Below are 15,471 nucleotides of genomic sequence, written 5' to 3'. Positions count from 1 at the left end.
CAAAACATCTTGGCTCTGCCACCTGAAGCCTCCCCCACACCCTGTAGCTTAGGTCTGAACCTCTCCCCCTCTCAGGACCTATCCAACTCAGCTAGACTATAGTTCTTAACTCAGGAGGAGCTCCAGTCCAAACCCCCATGGGGCACCCAAGGCCTTGCCTGACTCCTGAGGGAGCAGGCAGCTCACACACCATACTACTCTGGAGACCGGACTATGCCGCAGGACCAGGGGCCCTTGAAGTCTGTGTGTGCGGGGGGTGGGGTTAGGTTAGCTCAGCACAGTCCTCACCTGTGGGATGTTGACAAGCAGACTGGTATTGGGGACATTGGCGACACGGATGAGACCCTGCTGGATGATCCTCTGTCCCTGAATTTGCACACTGGGCACAGATGCCCGGGGGGCCAAGAGGAGCGGCGGCGGCCCCGTGCTGGAATGTTGTCTGATGTTGTGGATTTGCTGTGGGGTGGGACAGAGGATAAGATGATGAAAGGGATGGGGCGCCTGGGTGGCTCAGCTGGTTAAGCGTCCAACTCCTGATTTTGGCTCAGGTGATGATCTCAGGGTTGTGAGACTGAGCCCCACATCGAGTTTTACAGTGAGCATGGAGGCTGCTTAGGATTCGCTCTCTCCCTCTCCATCTGCCCCCTACCCTCCATGCACTCTCCCCAAAAAACCAAAAAACCACACCTTTTTAAGGCTGAATAACATTCCATTGTATGGATATTTCCCCATTCTCTTCCCCCCCTTAAAAAATAATAATAAAAAATAAAATTAAATAAACAAAAAGATGGTGAGAAGATCAATGAAGGGAGGGAAGGGTTGGACCCCGTAATCCCCAAGCTGATGACCAGGAAGGACTGTTCTCATGAGGGGACTGGCTGGAGTAGCCTCTACACATTTTTACACCACACAAGCATACCCTGCTCACCTGAGCCCCCCTGACAAGTGGGGGCATGACGACCTGTGAGCTCGCCTGTGGCCCCAGCTTCGAGGACACCTGCTGCCCACCGCGGACCAGGGGTGGTGGGATGACACTGCCAGGCATTCTTGTTGAAGAGGTCTGTCAACAGCACCAAACCCCAGATTTTACACTTTTTTTTTGTTTTTTTAAAAAAACAAACAGGTTTGCTGTTTGTAAAAGTACATATTTGTTTAAAAGGGGGGGGAAGGACACTAAAATGCCTATTTATTCTAAACACAAAAGAAGAAGGAACATGGATTACGACAACAGCCATGCAGACTGGCTTCACTCAGGAGTGAACTGCACCAACAAGGTAGTACATTTTCACCCACATGACCCCTACAACAGCAGAAGTCCAGCTAACCTGGGCTGGGTGTCACTTTCTTGCTGGTCTGAATTGGGGGCACAGGACTGTTGAGGGAAGGCAGGCCCCTGCTCCGACCTCAGTCTTGTGTCTGGGAGTGGGAGCCCTGCCCATCTCACACTGTGGGCAGGAGGCCCTGCTAGGTCCCACAAACTTGGAACTGTTGAAACAAAAGCAACTTGGTCTGCCTAAATCTTGGTTCTCTAATTTTACTAGGAGCAGTCATAGGAGGAGCCCTCTCAGCAGTGGCATGATTTGTTTGTGATGTCAAAAGTGGCCTACGTTTGGGCCTCACTCCAAAGGAATCATAAGGAATGGGCAGCCTTTCACAGGAACTGGATCAGGACTGCTCAGGAGACTAAGCAGAGGGAATACTGACCTGAAGGGATGGCTTGCCAGAAGGAATGTTCTGGGTGCCCCGCACAAGCGGGGGAGGGGTGGTCACGGCACTCCCAGCAGAGCCTGTGGGCTGTAAGAGCAGACATGCGAGAGATAAGGGGGTCATCAGCCCCATTCCCCTCACATACAATCCAGAGGGAGAAAGACTGGTTTTCTTCCTCTTCCAAAGCCATCTAAGGTTCTATGCTTCCAGTGTAGTCTATAGTGTAGTCTCCAGCTAAAGTCTGTAGCAGGAATTGACACACCTGAAATGGGCAGAGGAGGGGGCGCCTGGGTGGCTCAGTTGATTAAGCGACTACCTTCGGCTCGGGTCATGATCCTGGAGTCCCACATCAGGCTCCCTGCTCTGCAGGGAGTCAGCTTCTCCCACTGACCTCACTCCTCTCATGCTCTCTCTCGAATAAATAAATAAATAATCTCGAAATGGGCAGAGGAGAGATTTTCCAGCACCCCTCCCTCCTGGGAATGCTTGACATCACTCTGTGGTTTAAGAGCAGGTTTTGCCTTCTGGGGGATGTGAAGGACTTGTGGTGACGGCTAAGGCAAACGATGCCAGACTTGAATAGATTAATCCCAACCTTGGTGAGAAAGCACCAAGTCCAAGCACTTCTTAAGGTAACAAATGCCATTGGGTAAGGGACAAGGACAGTGTGTCCTGGGCAGTAAGGGCTGACAGAGTATATAGAACACAAGTCCCCTTAAGGAAGCAGGATAGGAGGATACTCACTTAAGGCTCTGCTTGAGCTCCCACTTGAACACAGTAAGTGGATAAAGGCCAGTGGGCAGAGCCTGCCAATTATTTGTTTCCTTCCCAATTGTTTAAGACTCAGAGGAGTGAACCAAGTCTGTCCCTGTTCCTTATCTAGTGGAATATGTTACTTTAAGAAGTACTTGGTTGGGGCACCTGGGTGGCTCAGTGGGTTAAAAGCCTCTGCCTTCGGCTCAGGTCATGATCCCAGGGTCCTGGGATCGAGCCCTGCATCGGGCTCTCTGCTCAGCGGGGCGCCTGCTTACTCCCCTCTCTCTGCCTGCCTCTCTGCCTACTTGTGATCTCTGTCTGTCAAATAAATAAAATCTTAAAAAAAAAAAGTACCTGGTTTACTGAGATAGTGGTTAAAGTAAAAGGAAGGGTAGCTTTAAAAACCCCAACAACCAAAAAAGTAAACAGAAACAAACAAAAACAAAACAAACAAAACCAAATAAATAAATAAATAAACAAACAAACCAACAAAACAAACCTAACCTTGGCCTACATGGTAATCTGCATTTAGAAGCAGCAAAAGAAGCCTCAGACACCAGGGGAGATGGCAGGAGGAGCCCTAGGACAGAGACTCTGGGGCCTGGGAAGCACTGTGGCATGCCCCTGCAGCATGAGGGAATCAGTCCACAAAACCATGGTAGCTCCTGATGGCCAGCATGGCCCACCTACAAGGTAGGAGGCCTCTCAAAATGCATTTGGGAAAGAGCTCTTAACCCAGAACTTCCAGCAGCTTCTAAGACATCTGTTCTCTGTTTTCTTTCTTTCTTTTTTTTTTTTTTAAAGATTTTATTTATTTGACAGAGAGAGAGAGAAAAATCACAAGTAGGCAGAGAGGCAGGCAGAGAGAGGGGAGAAAGCAGGTTCCCTGGGGAGCAGAGAGCCCGACGCGGGGCTCGATCCCAGGATCCCGGGATCACGACCTGAGCCGAAGGCAGAGGCTTTAACCCACTGAGCCACCCAGGTGCCCCTGTTCTCTGTTTTCTTAACACTTCCCATTTATGAGGACTTTTACATACTCCTATCAAGAATATTCTAAACCAGGGACACCTGGGTGGCTCAGTTGGTTAAGCGGCTGCCTTCGGCTCAGGTCATGACCCCAGCATCCTGGGATCGAGTCCCATATCGGGCTCCTTGCTCCGCGGGGAGCCTGCTTCTCCCTCTGCCACTGTCTGCCTGTGCTCACTCTGTCTCTCTGACAAATAAATAAAATCTTAAAAAAAAAAAAAAAAAAATTCTAAACCAAAACGCACTGTAGTATCCTTATTCTACCTTCCTTTCCACAAAATATATAATCCAAATTTCCATTTTAGACCTTGACCCTTATGCCTCAAGGAAACTTGTTTGCCTGTGATCAGCTGCTCCTGGTTCCCGGTACTAAGGTGGGCCAAGGTAATGAGTCTGGGTTTTCATCCCATTTTAACTGGCTCCTGCTGACTCCTGAGAAGAGAACTGACACACACACACCTTCTGGGTGGTAGTTTCCTTTTGTATTTGACTCTGCCGCAACTTTTTTAATAAAACGAGTTTTGCTTCTTCTAATCTTAACTCTTCTTTCAGTTGCTTAATCATTCTTTCTCGTTCTTCAGGACTGCTTTTCTGCAAGGACAAAAGAACAAGGGTTTAAGGGGAGAGCCATAGCCAGGGAGCACAGGCCCCACCATCACCAACACCATTTGGGGATAATGTCAGGCAGGGTCACCCCCCAACACAGGGACAAGGCTCACCATGAGGGCCTCGGTGCTGGTCTCCTTCAAGGCCTCCTTTGTCAGCCCATTCACCCTTGGGCTTGCGGGCTGCTCATTGTCAGAGAGCACAATCACATCAGGAGAGGGGGCTCTCCTCTCAGACTTCATGTCACTGTGGAGCAGGGAAAGCAGACTGTTATCAGAGTGCCTGGACGCTCCGCCAGTACCGTTCCCCAGAGCCTGGCACCTATATACCACAGATGCCCAGACTCAGACACAGTCATAGCAGGGAGGTGGAGAGCATGGCTGACCCACTCACTCTCCCCAGCCTCTCTCCTTGGGTGTCCGCCCTACCACACACCCATACTGACTTCTCTCTCTCACTATACTCACCACAAAGCACCCAAACTGAGAGCTAGGTTCCTAGCCAAGACTATTCTTATTGCCCACCTCTGTGTACCCAGGGCTGAGGACACCTGTGTTCAAGGGTGATGTGGTCATTTCGGAAAACACCGTAGCTCTCTTCTCTACCATGTGGTTCAGTTTCTGATGAAAATGCTCAGCCTGAGGGGCACCTGGCTGGCTCAGTCGGTTGGGTGCCAATTCTTGATCTCAGTTCAGGTCGTGATCTCAGGGTGATGAGATTAAGCCCTGTGTAGGGCTCTGTGCTCAGCACAGAGTATGCTGGAGAGTCTCTCCCTCTGCCCCTCTCCCTGCTTGTGTGGGTGCACACATGCACATGCTCTCTTTCAAAAATAAATTTTAAAAATCTTAAAACAAAAACAAACCCAGGATCCTGGAGCTGAGGCAGGGTCGTTCTTGGCCTGTTGTCAGGGCTCCTGTGTGTTGATGTGACAGTGTGATGCTGAGCTTCCACTGGGTCTCTAACCGCATTCACAGGGTCCCAGAGACCATGCTGTGCGCCCCCAACCAAGCAGCTGTTTGCTGAGGGCCCAATGTAAACTTTCCCTTAAGATCTGGCTTCCAGAGGCGCCTGGGTGGCTCAGTGGGTTAAGCCGCTGCCTTTGGCTCAGGTCATGATCTCAGGGTCCTGGGATCGAGTCCCGCATCGGGCTCTCTGCTCCGCAGGGAGCCTGCTTCCCTCTCTCTCTCTGCCTGCCTCTCCATCTATTTGTGATTTCTGTCAAATAAATAAATAAAATCTTAAAAAAAAAAAAAAAAAAAAGATCTGGCTTCCACTTTAGGATCCTTTTCATCAGTAGGAAAACCAGCAGAGGACCAAACAAACCCACTAGGTGGCACTGTGACCCAGTGAACAAACTCAATAAAGTTAACTGGGAGAAATAGCGCTAGTTGTCCCACTCCTCCCTCCTAGACTCCAGGAAAGCAGGGACAGAGTTGTAGACGGAGAACTAGTTTTAACAGCCCACTGAATTGCGCCCTTTTTCATTCCTGGAATGAGATCTGTCTTTACGGAAGGATGGGCACAGAGGACCAAATACAGGGGCATCTTTGCCCCTGGACCCTTCTCCCCAACCAGGGCTCTTCCATCCCTCCTAAAAGAGCCACACAGTGGCTACACCTCAATCCTTCTAACCTTGATTTGACTTAAACCAGTGAGGTTGTTGGCCGAAATCTCAAAAGACATCAGAGGAGTGGGAACAAAGGTGCCATTTCAAAGTATACAGTCTCCTCACTGGGGTGATTAAACTATAGTCTCAAGTCCAGAAACCAGTTGGCTGTTTATCAAGTAACCCAGGACATCATATTCAGGCCTCACCAAACCAAAGACCAATGCAATCTGGGAACCACCACTCACTCTGTTTGTCTCCCTGCTGACTGCCCACTCTGCCCAAGGTCAACTTTCAAGGGAACCTCAGGGCTCTAATTCCATCCAGGTTCTCTAGATGCAGACAAAGATATTGAGGGGCAGTACAAGGCCCGAGCATAGGAGCTGTAGCCACTGGTCCCAGCCCAGGTGGGCTCCCAGGTGACTGCATGCAGACAGAGCAGTAGCCCAGGCAGAACCATGTCTAGAAACGCAGACTACAAGCATTTCCTGATCAAGAGTGCGCTGAGACGATGGTAATCACTTTTTGTCATTTTATTGAGGGCATGCACTTTTTCTGAAGGTTGAGAAGTCTAACAAAACTCAAATTGTCTGAGGGAAAAGGGCAGGATGAGGGACCAAGAACATCTGGAGGCTGAAGCTTCCTGAGATGGCCACTCCAACCACAGCACTCCCAGGTCTCATCTTGGCCTGAGAGTAATCAATAACTCATCCAAGCAATGACGTCACCCCACCTCCCATCAATGATCACTCAGCATCCCAGCAGCCAGCAGGGAGTGAACTTCCTGTATGCTAATCATCCACCAAAAAGTCATGTGACAAAGGCATTTCCCTCCTTGGTCATGTGACCCTTTAACTGCGCCTTCCAACATGAAAACCATGGCAACAGCCAGTTCTAACCGGTTTGTGACATGCAGCCTTCATTTTGAGAAGTGAGGTAGGGTTCAGGTGCTGTCAGAAAATGGAGGCACCCTGCTCACCCTGGGGCTGCCCAGCAGCACACACTTCCTATGTGGCACCAGTCCATGAGGAACTGTTAGTGTATTACAGCAGCCAGGGCCACCTCTTCCTAACACAGAGAGGCCACCAGCCCCTCTAGTTGCCAACATGGAAAACTTTCCTAAGCTCAATTTTTAAAGTAAAGGTGCTTCAAAAGTCTTCTCAGTACTTTCACAGAGTTCTTTTAATTAAGGAGAAAGAATACCCCCCCCCCTTTGACACAGGCTAAAAATTAGTTTGGGTGTTTTTTTTTTTTTTTTTAATTGTTCTAAATTGTAAAACCATTTAGGCGGAAGAACAAAAGCAGAGGAAATCTAGCCCAACATGCTAGGAGAATAGCACTGTGGCCAGATACACTGCTTTCCTGCTTCAGTCCATGGTGGGCATGTGGGTATCAAGTTTATTTAGAAGCTACACAATTTCAGGGCAAATCCAATAAGCCCATCCTGCCCATCTTGGGAACTCTTGTGTAAAATATTATGATCAAAAGAGATTTTATGTGACCTATGAAAATCTCTGGAAGCAGAACATGCTATCATCAACAAAAACAGTCTCATCACCTCCTCCCCTGTATGCCAGCCTTGGCTAAACCAACACAAAATTCTGTTACCTGCTTGGAACTTTCATCAAGTTTCATAGAAGAAAGGAAGAGCTTATATAAACTTAACTAAATGACAGATCCCATGTCCACAGCACCAGGCTACCATCCCAACTGCTCACCAAGCAGCAGTTTGTGTGAAGTTAAAATTTAGCGCCCTCTCAGTCCATTCCAGCGGAAATGGCCTCAACAAGAGAACACAGAAACTGTTCTTGGCAGCTCTGACCTTTGCTGTTCTCTGAAAGGGCTTGCCTGATGTATGGGAAAGGGACACTTCGTCCACACTTGTTCATTCACTCACTCACTCACTCACTCACTCATTTTTATCTGCTGAAAACCCACTAAGAAAGCAGATGCTGTGCCAAGCAATAGGGATACAACCCTGGATAAAAGGCCGTTCTGTTCTCAGGATCCTTCAGGAGGGTCAGACCCCCAAACCAGGAGAGGAGGGGCAAGTAAAGGCATATCCACAGGTGGGAATGGACCACCACTTGCCTTGGTTCACTGAACAGCAGGGAAAGCTTCAATGGAGCGCGAAGAAATACAGCATCCTGCTACCCCAAAGACCTGTTCCATCAAAGACTGCATTCCAGAAGATCTCCAAGATTTTCTTTTTTTTTTTTAAAGATTTTATTTATTTACTAGAGAAGGAGTACAAGCAGTGGGGAGGGGCAGAGGGAAAAGCAGATTCTCCCCTGAACAGGAAGCCCGAGATGGGATCTAATCCCAGGATCCTGAGATCATGACCTGAGTGCAAGGCAGACACTCAAACAACTGAGCCACCCAGGCGCCCCCCAAAAATGATTTTTAAGTCACAAAGGTTTTTGTTATTTTCTTACACAAGATTCTTGCACACGCTAGGGAAGCTAAAGAGGACTATAGGTCCAATGAGGCCTCAGGACACAAATTCCACCTCAGGGCCAGCCTGAGGAGACAGGTATGACCCGCCACAACCATTCCCTGCCAGAACAGTCCATCTTCCCATTATCTTTTGGGCCTGGGTATGGGGGGAGACACAGGTAACTACTTACTAGCAGTGTTTAAGGGTGGGGTAGGGGGCACTGCTAGATCTAGCACCTGCCTCACCCACTCTTGCAAACACTCGCCTCCCTCAGTGTGTTCCTCCACTGGAGCCCATTCACACGTCCCAGGTCAAACGTATCAACTGGCTTTTCCAGGAGCCCCTATACCTCAGGTTCCTAGCCTACCCACAGATATATCCTGCCTGGGTTCCTCTGCCTTCACTATGGGTCCCTCCTTGGAATGTCCCTCTACCACACTCCTGAGGCTCCCATGTGAGCCCCATCTGACACTTTAAGACACAACTTTAAAACGATGTCCCCTTAGAAAGGTCCTTGCTGGCCCAGTCCTTCAACACGCTGGCCCTGGGAGCATGATCAGCACTCCCCCAGTGCACTCATGGGGAATACCCCCCACAGCACGCATGCCTGAGGAAGCCTTCTTAGCTATGCCCAGTACTGTCCATCATGGGGTGGGGAGTTCAGGGCGGAATTCTGGGGTTCCACTGAAAGATAGCACAGACCTGAGCAGAGGCTTCCCTGTCAACACCAGCTTATTCACCTTCACTCCAGCAAACTAGTCCAAGAAAAGTACCTTCAACTTTCTACTGGATCAAACCACAACCCCATAGCCTCCCAGTGTGACGGTGTCATTGCCTGTTTGTTAGGCAGGTTCCCCCACTCAAGATGGGGCTGCAGGCCGTCAAAGGCATAGGAGCCTGGGCCCCAGACACTAAGGCTTCCAATGAGGGCCAGGATATTCCCAGGGTGACCCAATAAGCAACGGACAAGAGGGGTCCAGCCCTGATGTGACACCACAGTCCCAGGAAAGGGGGTGATACCCCCCCATGTCCCCAGAGCCAGAGCGGCAGGAATTTTCCCCTTGTGCCACACTGGCTGAGAGTGGAGGAAAGGTCACAGGGCCTTCTCCAAAGCCTGTGGCTACACTCACAAAAGCTCACTTAAGTAGGCACTATGAACCAAGCCTGGCACTGGGGGCTTCCCTGGCAAAGCCATCTGAATTTCACTTAGTTCTGTCTCTTGTAAGTGAAGAGCCCATGGCAGGATATTTCCCTCTTCGTGCCTCCTACACCAGGACAGCAATTCCTGCCCTGCTGCCCCTCAGGATTGCTGGTGAGTGCAACTGCAGCTCTGAGGAGGCCTGGGCACACTAGGAGACCATCAGGGAGTTCAGGCCCCAGTCTTTCCTAAAACGGTAAAGAGCTGCTTGCCATGAATGCAAGCTTGGCACAAAGCAGACAACTGGCCATTGCAGGTTAATACTTATATATTCTCAAACCCAGGAAGGCAGGAATTTATCTGTTTCATGAACTGCTCTGTCACAGCAGATGAAGCAGGGTCTGGCACGGTGGGTGCTCAGGCAACAAGGCTAGTGGACGTACCCACCTCTTCCTCTTCCTTAGCTCCTGGTTCCAGGATGGGGTCTGTGAGCTCATGAGGAATCCAGTGATGCCTGTAGAGACTGATCACTTTGCACATGCAGTCAGCTTTTCCCACATGCACTGATGCCATGTTGCTAAAGGATGTGCAAATTCACTTAAAAGGGTTTCTGAAGGGAACCTGGGTGGTTCAGTCAGTTAAGTGCCTGACTCTTGATCTCACCTCAGGTCATGATTTCAGGATCAGGAGGACCCCACCCCTCTGCCACATTGGGCTTTATACAGAGTGTGGGATCTGCTTAAAATTCTCTCTCTCCCTCTGCCCCCCCTCTGCCTACCGCTTACTTGGGTACACCCTCTCTTAAAAAAGGGATTTCTAGGGGCGCCTGGGTGGCTCAGTGGGTTAAAGCCTCTGCCTTCAGCTCAGGTCATGATCCCAGGGTCCTGGGATTGAGCCCCGCATTGGGCTCTCTGCTCAGCAGGGAGCCTGCTTGCCCCCGTCTCTGCCTGCCTCTCTGCCTACTTGTGATCTCTGTCAAATTAAAAAAAAAAAAGTTTAAAAAAGAAAGGGGGGGGTGGATTTCTACATTCTGTGTCATTACGTCTGTCTTTTTAAGGAATAGGTCCTGGAAGTACAACTTCTTTTTTTTTTTTTTTTTTTTTTTTAAAGATTTTATTTATTTATTTGACAGAGAGAAATCACGAGTAGATGGAGAGGCAGGCAGAGAGAGAGAGAGAGGGAAGCAGGCTCTCTGCTGAGCAGAGAGCCCGATGCGGGACTCGATCCCAGGACCTGAGATCATGACCTGAGCCGAAGGCAGCGGCTTACACCACTGAGCCACCCAGGCGCCCTGGAAGTACAACTTCTAACCTGTGAGTCAAGACTTTGGTGGATGTTAAGGAGCCTTAATATAGTCCACAAAATCATGTACAGAAGACCACCACGCCACACCTTGATGAGATGACCCATACCTCTCCACGTTCACACATCCATTCAGTCCTGTCCCCAGAAACTGGGCTGGTTTTGTGGCTCACTCTGTGAACTACAGGAATGCAGAGGAAGCGATGCTACAAGCTTCTGAGGCAAGGTCACAGAAGCCTTGCAGTTTCCACTTGGGCCCTGAGAATGCATGCTCTGGTGGGGTCTCACACTGTGCTGACGATGTCAAGTTAGCCGTATGGAAAGAGGGTCACAGATACACAGAGGTGGGCCTAACATCCTACACGAGTGACAAAGCCACTGGGGACATCCAACCTGGCTGAAAAAGGACTTCAAGGATCAGAGTCCAAGAAGTAATGCCCACCTAGGACCATCTGACCTGAAGACAGGACAAGGCTACACCAATACATCATCACTTTAAGGATTTTATTTATTCATTTATTTGACAGGCAGAGATCATAAGTAGGCAGAGAGGCAGGCAGAGAGATAGAGGAGGAAGCAGGTTTCCTGCTGAGCAAAGAACCCGATGCGGGGCTCAATCCCAGCACCCTGAGACCATGACCCAAGCCGAAGGCAGAGGCTTTAGCCCACTGAGCCACCCAGGCGCCCCAATACATCATCACTTTAAACCACTAAGCTAACAAAGCTGACAGCCCAGCTCTGCCCCCAGGGAACTAGCCCACATCACTGTAACTCCGTATCCTCAGACTGTGCCCAGCAAGGAGACTCACTCTAGAAATTACCCTGGGACAAAGCAGGGAGAAACAATGTGGGAAAGAAACAGTTTACCCAAGCAACAACCCCTGCTGAACCTTGAAGCCCCCCAAAAGGACCAGCAGTTCTCTGTGCATGAGGGATGGCCACAGCAAATGCAGACTTGAGAGGATATAGCAGCACAGCTCCAGAAAGGCCCGAGACCAGAGCTGCTCAACAAAGAAAGGAAGTGAAGAGAGGGTCCCACAGGAGAGGAGGGGGCCATCTGTGTGTCTGGGAGCCACCACAGCCTCAAGCATTACACTGAGTGGTGTGAATCAAAGCCAGAAAGCAATTCCGCATGCTTTTAATCTAATGAGTATTGCCATTCCAGAAACACTTCTAGAAAAGTCCTACAAGAGAGAAAGATGGTTACCTCAACTTCCCAGTTAGTTTTACCACCTGGGGACATCTCACTGGCCCCTGCACATACCTCTGGGATCTTTCATGGCCATCTGGACATGGGAGCTGCTCACCAGGACCCCTCACCAGCCCTCTCCTTTCCCAAGGGGAGCCACTCACCGAGACACTTGGTGTGATCAGAAAGGGAGCTCTGCTGCACACAGACACAGGCTGTGCCCTAAAGCTGAAGACATGCCTGCCTCAGAAGATGGTAGGCACTGATGGGTGCCTGGTCCCCTTCCCAGACCCCCAGGGCCCTGCAGCCCACCTGCTTCCTGCCTGCCTCAGCCCCTCTTCAACTCCCTGGACTCCCTTCTTGGCATCCATTACCACTTCTCCCAGCCCTGTAACTTGACACTCTGTTGGCTGGGATGTCAAGAGAAAAGCCCAGAGCCTGCTTTGTAAGGGCTGGGAAGTCAGAATACATTTTGCTTCTTGGCCACAGAGGCCATGGAGGTGAGTAGCTGGGGATGAGATTTCTGAAACCTAGCCATCATTCTTCCTGGAGACTTCAGGTCTAACTATAGCTCTGGGATCCGTTATGGTGCACCCTGCCACAGCTACTGCTAAACATTTCAGAAGAAAGAAAAGGCGCTCCTGTGGCCAGGCTCTGGTCCTGAGACCCCATCCCCCCTCCGGGGCCCCTAGCACAGAGGAGGGCAGTCCCGAGGCACATGGCCAAAGCAGAGTGCTGTGCTGTCAGCAAGGCCAGGAAGCAGTCAGACTGTTCTGCTGGGGCTCCTTCTAGGAACACAGGAGCCCCCTGAAGTCACAGCCTGGCCAGGGAGGCCCAGAGGACTTCAATCCAACTGGAACAACAGGGGCCAGTTTCAGGAGGGTGCAAGGTCACCCAGGGCTGTAGAGACAAGGTGAGGATGGGTAAAATAGAGCACTCTTCTAGGCCAGAGAAATTAGCTGTGACCCACATAAAGGCCCCAACACCAAATGGCAACGGGGCAACCTTTAGGGCCAGTATCCACCCAAGGAGGTCACACCAGTTTAACATTGCCAGCAGGCAACATGTCCAGTAACACCAGAAAGGCTAAATCCCATTCAGTATGCTCTGCTCAGATATTTGGAAAGGAGCACTTGTTACAAATGACCACAGTCACAGAACTGAAAGGATGACCTATCTTGGATTTGGAAAAAATCACCCAAGACATTTGCAGACCCTTTACAAGGGCTATCTCTGTGCCAACCACCAAGGCACACACTTCTGTATAATCCTTTCAAATGCCTGATCGTCACTCTACAGGTGAGGAAACAGTCTGAAAGGCGTAACTTCTTGAGGTCACACACCTATGGCCTGCAGATAACCTGGGCTTGCACTAGGCCCAGTCTTCTATGGATGCTTGGCAATCCTGCCCAACTCTGGGACACCAAGGGCTGTCATGTGTACCCTGCACTGTACTGGGACCCATGCCCCCACCATGGGTCAGATCAGCTAGGTGCCTGTGACCTACAAAGGGTTCAATGGCACCCTAGAAAAAGCAGTTTGAGGGTGAGAGAGAATGTGCTCATATGACTGTCAACTCTGACACTCTTAACTCAGATTATCAACTACCATTTTTGGAGTAGATTAAAGAGGAAAGTATTTTTACTTATTCTTGGGATCCTGGACAACCAGCAGCATCCACATGCCAAGTCTCTGAGTTGAGAAAGAGATGACAGTGTGAAAACATGGATGTGATCCTTGAACTTGACTGGGAAACAACCCTTGCTTCACATAGACTGCCACCTGCCCAAGAAAGCTTGATGGGGTTTCAGCACCCTGGAATCCAGACTCCTAAAGGGGCCAGGGCCTGGGAGAGTAAAAGAAAAAGGAGCATGGAACTCCAAATGTCATAGCACCAAAGCTAGTCATTCCTCCTTTGTCTCATCACTATACCCACACGCCAGACCAACCTTCGAACACAAAGAGAATCCAGAAGCACTCTGCAGCATGAAGGGACTCCCTACATCGCAAGAACCCAAACACAACTCATGGGATGCCAGCTACCTCACCAACTCACAGAAAAAGAAAATCACCTGTGTGCAGATGAAAACTACACACCAGAAACAAATATTGTTTTCCAACTTGCAACAACTACAAACTTCCGTGACAAATGCAAAGTGTTTGCTTTGTCTGAAAATTTACTGCCCCCTTTGAAAAATCTGTGTTTCAAACTGCTGGATCCTCCCCCACCATCCCCTGGCAAATCCCAACTTGCCCTCCCAGCATAGCTCCAGCATCCCCACCCCCACCAAATCTGTTCTGGCACTCTTAGTGCAGCAGGACCGTGGGAGGCTAGTTCTATCTCTGCAGCTGTGAGGGCTCCACCGAGTCACCAGACCTCAATGAACCTCATCTGCAGAATGGGATTCCACTGACCTCCAAGGGATACTATAAAATGTAAAAGGCAAAAATTTGTGCACCTATGTCACAAATGACAGCTCCCCCCCCTTCGCCCCATTCTCACTGAACATGATGTGCACAATCGGAACAGCCCCCATCACCTCTGCAGCTATAATTTAGCTCTGAATTGACTCATCTGGCCACCTGCTCTGCAGCCAGAGGTCCGTGGGGACAAGGTCTCACACCAAAGGCTTCTCTTCCTTCTATTGTCTGCTTCCAGCGGGCCATTAACCACTGTTGCCTGAGATGGGAGCACACAGCCCTGATGGACGTCCTTGTCTCTGCCCACTCTAGACAGCCTCCTCCCAACCCATCTAAGCTCCTCTGCACTGCACTGGGCTCTGCCAGGTCACTGTTTTAACACTGAGACAACTGTCTTTTTCACCGAGTCAGGACAGAAGTACCAAACTGCCAGTACTCAGTGACACCATGCTGTAGGCAAAGCCCCAGATGAAGTAAAGCTATTAACTTTATTAAACTTCAGCCCTTGAAGCACATGTCTTTTTAATATTCTGTGACAAGATAAAACACTTCTCCTGTGTACCATAGCAGGACAGCCATCCAGAAGAAAAGTATGTAAGCATTCACAAGTCTTGAAGGAAGAACTCAAAGACACACCGAGGTTATTCAGACTTTGGTGCTGCACAGACATTTCCCCCAAAATGGTTAATGCAAAGCCCATTTCTTTGGAAACAATGACCAGTACTTGTTGTCAGTGATAAACTCCAAGCTTCCTAACAAACAAAATATAAAACTTTGGAAAACTTGTGTTTGACCCAAGAAGTCAGACATTAACTAATCTGATTTAGTCATATTGAATAATGCAGTGTGTCAGTATTTCAAAGGTAACTCTATAAACTACTATTTTCTATGTTCAAAGGCATTACAAACTCAAACCTGAGTAAAAGATCATCCTGGGGGTGAAGACACAAATTACCCAGGCAGAAGAATCCCAAATAATTTGTGTAGCTACTTTGTTCTTGAGGAGGGGGAGTGTGGGCTACATGTGGTGACTTCTTTCCCAGGAGTCCAGCATAGAAAGAGGCAGAAAGAGTGACTTTACAGTGGAGACATCTGACAGAGGCCACCCCACCCAGGTGATTAAGGTCAACATCACTGTGAGAGGTCAAACTGATGGCATGTGCTGTGGATATGGTGTGGTAAGAAGGGTACTTTACATCTGTGGTCCTTCTCAAACCCATTGCCCCAGGCCAACCATGAAAAAACTCCAAAAAAATCACAACTAAGGGATTTCCCACAACACA

At 49.5% G+C, this 15,471-nt stretch overlaps 1 protein-coding gene across 4 annotated transcripts in view; it reads right to left on the bottom strand.

Annotated features, from left to right (window-relative positions):
• GATAD2A (GATA zinc finger domain containing 2A) overlaps positions 1 to 15,471 on the bottom strand; it is a 107,054-nt gene that overhangs the window by 12,238 nt on the left and 79,345 nt on the right. For all 4 annotated transcript variants that reach the window (XM_059389514.1, XM_059389517.1, XM_059389515.1 and 1 more), the window contains 5 exons: positions 4,209 to 4,341; positions 3,949 to 4,080; positions 1,705 to 1,794; positions 929 to 1,060; positions 289 to 456 (listed from right to left, as the gene is read on the bottom strand). In XM_059389514.1, the coding sequence (XP_059245497.1) occupies positions 289 to 456; positions 929 to 1,060; positions 1,705 to 1,794; positions 3,949 to 4,080; positions 4,209 to 4,341 (655 nt within the window). The remainder of the gene's footprint in view (positions 1 to 288; positions 457 to 928; positions 1,061 to 1,704; positions 1,795 to 3,948; positions 4,081 to 4,208; positions 4,342 to 15,471) is intronic.

This window comes from Mustela nigripes, chromosome 2, assembly GCF_022355385.1.
Source record: "Mustela nigripes isolate SB6536 chromosome 2, MUSNIG.SB6536, whole genome shotgun sequence".
Taxonomy (NCBI): Eukaryota; Metazoa; Chordata; class Mammalia; order Carnivora; family Mustelidae; genus Mustela; species Mustela nigripes.
This window is presented reverse-complemented; position numbering and strand designations above follow the sequence as displayed.